Source organism: Lampetra fluviatilis, chromosome 71 (genome assembly GCF_964198595.1).
Source record: "Lampetra fluviatilis chromosome 71, kcLamFluv1.1, whole genome shotgun sequence".
In the NCBI taxonomy this organism is placed as follows: domain Eukaryota; kingdom Metazoa; phylum Chordata; class Hyperoartia; order Petromyzontiformes; family Petromyzontidae; genus Lampetra; species Lampetra fluviatilis.
Window position 1 is genome coordinate 4,102,466 of NC_136345.1, and position 6,000 is coordinate 4,108,465.

Below are 6,000 nucleotides of genomic sequence, written 5' to 3' on the forward strand. Positions count from 1 at the left end.
GCACCATAGACTCAACACTGCACCATAGACTCAACACTGCACCACAGACTCAGCACTGCACCACAGACTCAACACTGCACCACAGACTCAGCACTGCACCATAGACTCAACACTGCACCACAGACTCAACACTGCACCACAGACTCAACACTGCACCACAGACTCAGCACTGCACCACAGACTCAACACTGCACCATAGACTCAGCACTGCACCACAGACTCAGCACTGCACCATAGACTCAACACTGCACCATAGACTCAACACTGCACCATAGACTCAACACTGCACCACAGACTCAGCACTGCACCACAGACTCAACACTGCACCACAGACTCAGCACTGCACCATAGACTCAACACTGCACCACAGACTCAACACTGCACCACAGACTCAACACTGCACCACAGACTCAACACTGCACCACAGACTCAGCACTGCACCATAGACTCAACACTGCACCACAGACTCAACACTGCACCACAGACTCAGCACTGCACCACAGACTCAACACTGCACCACAGACTCAACACTGCACCACAGACTCAGCACTGCACCATAGACTCAACACTGCACCACAGACTCAGCACTGCACCATAGACTCAACACTGCACCATAGACACAACACTGCACCATAGACTCAACACTGCACCATAGACTCAACACTGCACCATAGACTCAACACTGCACCATAGACTCAGCACTGCACCATAGACTCAACACTGCACCATAGACTCAGCACTGCACCATAGACTCAACACTGCACCACAGACTCAGCACTGCACCATAGACTCAACACTGCACCATAGACTCAACACTGCACCATAGACTCAACACTGCACCACAGACTCAACACTGCACCATAGACTCAACACTGCACCACAGGGAGGTGGACTCACAGGGAGGTGGACTCACAGGGAGGTGGACTCACAGGGAGGTGGACTCACAGGGAGGTGGACTCACAGGGAGGTGGACTCACAGGTCAAAGACGAGGAAGATGACGGTGGACGACTCGAAGCAGTCGATGAGCTGAACTGTGAACGACACCCACGGAGTTCACCACCAACACAAAGTAAACCAACACGGTCCACCACCACCACAGTCCACCAGCACAGAGTGAGTGAGTGAGTGGGTGAGTGGGTGGGTGAGTGGGTGAGTGAGTGAGTGAGTGAACGAGTGAGTGAGTGGGTGAGTGAGTGAGTGGGTGGGTGAGTGGGTGAGTGAGTGGGTGAGTGAGTGAGTGGGTGAGTGAGTGGGTGAGTGAGTGAGTGAACGAGTGAGTGAGTGGGTGAGTAAGTGGGTGAGTGAGTGAGTGAGTGGGTGGGTGAGTGAGTGATTGAGTGGGTGGGTGAGTGAGTGGGTGAGTGAGTGATTGAGTGGGTGAGTAAGTGGGTGAGTGTGTGAGTGGGCGAGTGGGTGGGTGAGTGGGTGAGTGAGTGAACGAGTGAGTGAGTGGGTGAGTAAGTGGGTGAGTGAGTGAGTGAGTGGGTGGGTGAGTGGGTGAGTGAGTGAACGAGTGAGTGAGTGAGTGAACGAGTGAGTGAGTGAGCGAGCGAGCGAGTGAGCCAGCGAACGAGTGAATGAATGAACGAGTGAGTGGGTGAGTGGGTGAGCGAGCGAGTGAGCGACTCACTGATGTGAGGGTGCCCGGCCACGCGCCTCAGGATGTCCACCTCGGTGTGGGTGAGTGAGCGAGCGAGCGAGTGAGCGAGCGGGCGAACGAGTGAATGAGTGAGCGAGTGAGCGAGTGAGCGAGTGAGTGGGCGAGCGAGTGAGCGACTCACTGATGTGAGGGTGCCCTGCCACGCGTCTCAGGATGTCCACCTCGGTGTGGGTGAGTGGGTGAGTGGGCGAGCGAGCGAGCGAGTGAGTGGGCGAGCGAGCGGGCGACTCACTGATGTGAGGGTGCCCTGCCACGCGTCTCAGGATGTCCACCTCGGTGTGGGTGAGTGGGTGAGTGGGCGAGCGAGCGAGCGAGTGAGTGGGCGAGCGAGCGGGCGACTCACTGATGTGAGGGTGCCCTGCCACGCGTCTCAGGATGTCCACCTCGGTGTGGGTGAGTGGGTGAGTGGGCGAGCGAGCGAGTGAGTGAGTGGGCGAGCGAGCGGGCGACTCACTGATGTGAGGGTGCCCTGCCACGCGTCTCAGGATGTCCACCTCGGTGTGGGTGAGTGGGTGAGCGAGCGAGTGAGTGGGCGAGCGAGCGGGCGACTCACTGATGTGAGGGTGCCCTGCCACGCGCCTCAGGATGTCCACCTCGGTGTGGGTGAGTGGGTGAGTGAGCGAGTGAGCGAGCGGGTGAGTGACTGAGTGAGTGACTCACTGATGTGAGGGTGCCCTGCCACGCGCCTCAGGATGTCCACCTCAGTGTGGGTGAGTGAGTGAGCGAGTGAGCGAGTGAGCGAGTGAGCGAGTGAGCGAGCGAGCGGGCGACTCACTGATGTGAGGGTGGCCTGCCACGCGCCTCAGGATGTCCACCTCGGTGTGGGTGAGTGAGTGAGTGGGTGAGTGACTGAGTGAGTGACTCACTGATGTGAGGGTGCCCTGCCACGCGCCTCAGGATGTCCACCTCGGTGTGGGTGAGTGAGTGAGTGAGCGAGTGAGCGAGTGAGTGAGTGAGTGGGTGAGTGACTGAGTGAGCGACTCACTGATGTGAGGGTGCCCTGCCACGCGCCTCAGGATGTCCACCTCGGTGTGGGTGGAGCTGCGGATCTCGTCCACCTGCTCAGCGTCCAGCAGCTCGGCCGCCAAGTCGATGATCTTTACAGCAAACTCACCCCCAGTCGCCTTGCTCACGCAGCGTCTCACTACACTACTCACTCCCCTACAACAACAACAACAACCACAACAACCACAACAACAACAACACAAACTCACCCCCAGTGGCCTTGCCCACGCAGCGTCTCACTACACTACTCACTCCCCTACAACAACAACAACAACAACCACAACAACCACAACAACCACAACAACGCAAACTCACCCCCAGTGGCCTTGCTCACGCAGCGTCTTACTACACTACTTACACCCCTACACAACAACAACAACAACCACAACAACAACAACAACCACAACAACAACGCAAACTCACCCGCAGTCGCCTTGCCCACGCAGCGCCTCACCACGCTACTCACTCCCCTACAACAACAATCACAACCACAACAACAACCACCACCACAACAACAACAACCATCACAGCAAACTCACCCCCAGTGGCCTTGCCCACGCAGCGCCTCACCACGCTACTCACTCCCCTACAACAACAATCACAACCACAACAACAACCACCACCACAACAACAACAACCATCACAGCAAACTCACCCCCAGTGGCCTTGCCCACGCAGCGCCTCACTACACTACTCACTCCTCTACACAACAACAACAACAATCACAACCACAACAACCACAACAACACAACCACAACCAGTGGCCTTGCTCACACAGCGCCTCACTACGCTACTCACTCCTCTACACAACAACAACAACAACCATCACAACAACAACAACCACCACCGCAAACTCACCCCCAGTGGCCTTGCTCACGCAGCGTCTCACCACGCTACTCACTCCCCTATAACAGCAACCTTCTTGGTTATTTCGGTAAAGTCACCCCGTAGAAGGGAAGTAATAAAATAATAAAAGTAAAACATAATAAAATACAATTCTCACGACGTTTCGGCCACAACGCAAGCAGCCGTCCTCAGGTGAAGAACAGGTCTGTCGGAAAGACAGCGTCTGAATGACACACCACCAGGCTTGGCAGCGTATATACTTAAATATATACTTAAATATATACTTAAATATATACTTAAATATATACTTAAATATATACTTAAATATATACTTAAATATATACTTAAATATACGCTGCCAAGCTTGGTGGTGTTCAGAAGAACAGGTCTGTCGGGAAGACAGCGTCTGAATGAAACACCACCAGGCTTGGCAGCGTATCTGTTGATATGCAAACTCCTTTGTCAAGGCGCTCTTCCCCCTCCAACCCAGCTTAAGTATACGCTGCCAAGCCTGGTGTTGTGTCATTCAGACGCTGTCTTCCCGACAGCCCTGTTCTTCACCTGAGGACGGCTGCTTGCGTTGTGGCCGAAACGTCGTGAGAATTGTATTTTATTGTGTTTTATTTTTATTATTTTATTATTTCCCTTCTACGTGACTTTACCGAAAGAACCAAGAAGATGAATCCCTGCAGTCACGAAAGCTTTAAATCACAGCACCACCACACCCACCACCACACCCACCACCACCACCACACCCACCACCACCACCACACCACCACCACACTGCTCACACAGCGCCTCGCCACGCTACTCACTCCCCTACAACAACACCACCACCACCACAACCACCACCATCACCGCCACAACCACCACCACAAACACCACCACCATGCTGCTCACACCCCTACACCACCACCACCACACCCATCACCACCACAACCATCACCACCTCCACCACCACCACAACAACCACCACCACAACAACCACCACCACACCACCACCACCACCACAACCACCACCACCACCACAACCACCACAACCACCACACCCACCACACCACCACCACAACCACCACCACCACCTCCTCACCTGCCCAGGATCTCCATGGGGTTGTACTTTTGGTAAAACTCCGAGGCTCCAACTCGGTCGGGCAGCGAATCTTCGTCTCCCAGACCCAGCGTCATCGCTGCTGATGATGATGCTGATGATGCTGCTGCTGATGATGCTGATGCTGCTGCTGATGCTGATGATGCTGATGATGCTGCTGCTGATGATGCTGATGCTGATGATGCTGCTGCTGATGATGCTGATGCTGCTGATGATGCTGATGCTGATGCTGATGATGCTGCTGATGCTGATGCTGATGATGCTGCTGCTGATGATGCTGATGCTGATGATGCTGCTGCTGATGATGCTGATGCTGATGATGCTGCTGCTGATGATGCTGATGCTGATGATGCTGATGCTGATGATGCTGCTGCTGATGATGCTGATGCTGCTGATGATGCTGATGCTGATGCTGCTGCTGATGCTGATGATGCTGATGCTGCTGATGATGCTGATGCTGCTGATGATGCTGATGCTGCTGCTGATGCTGCTGCTGCTGATGCTGATGATGCTGATGATGCTGCTAATGATGCTGCTGATGATGATGATGCTGATGCTGCTGATGATGATGATGCTGATGCTGCTGCTGCTGATGCTGATGATGCTGATGATGCTGCTAATGATGCTGCTGATGATGATGATGCTGATGCTGCTGCTGCTGATGATGCTGATGCTGCTGCTAATGATGCTGCTGATGATGCTGATGCTGATGATGCTGCTGATGATGCTGCTGATAATGATGCTGATGCTGATGATGCTGCTGATGATGCTGCTGATGATGATGCTGCTGCTGATGATGATTTTGCTTCTAATTCTTCTGCATATGGTTTGGATGATGATTCTACTGATGCTGCTGCTGCTGATGATGATGCTTCTGCTGCTGCTCAAAATAAACAGGACCCTGCGGGGTGGGCTGGTAGGAACGAATAACCAAACAATATAAACATCATGTATTACTACACTTGTTTAGCCAGGAAAGCCCCACTGAGTCGAAAGGTTTCTGTAGGGTCCTGCCAAGTGTTTGCAGTAGGGGGCGATGTTGCTACACCTAATCGGACGATACGAAGGGAGAGTTTGAGGCCTAGTTCTAGGCTTTAGGCCTAGCTGTAGGCTTTAGGCCGCTGTGAGTTAATTTGTAATTTAAATGTTTGAATTATTAATGTAAAAGCTTTAAATGTAAATGTTTCTATTTAAAAGCATCAGGGAATGTAACATTGTTAAACATTAACTCCCTTTCACATACGCGGGGGTACGATACGAAGGGAGAGTTTGAGGCCTAGTTCGAGGCTCTAGGCCTAGCTGTAGGCTTTAGGGCGCTGTGAGTTAATTTGTAATTTAAATGTTTGAATTATTAATGTAAAAGCTTTAAATGTAAATGTT

The 6,000-nt window shown here is 52.9% G+C and overlaps 1 protein-coding gene across 1 annotated transcript in view; it reads right to left on the minus strand.

The window, feature by feature from the left end:
* LOC144952979 (phosphorylase b kinase gamma catalytic chain, liver/testis isoform-like) overlaps positions 1-4,818 on the minus strand; it is a 36,075-nt gene extending 31,257 nt beyond the window's left edge. The window contains exons 1-3 of the mRNA XM_078883461.1: positions 4,603-4,818; positions 2,647-2,822; positions 978-1,032 (exon numbers count right to left, since the gene is read on the minus strand). Of these exons, the coding sequence (XP_078739587.1) occupies positions 978-1,032; positions 2,647-2,822; positions 4,603-4,697 (326 nt within the window). The 5' untranslated portion in view covers positions 4,698-4,818. The remainder of the gene's footprint in view (positions 1-977; positions 1,033-2,646; positions 2,823-4,602) is intronic.
* Positions 4,819-6,000: the final 1,182 nt, after the last annotated feature.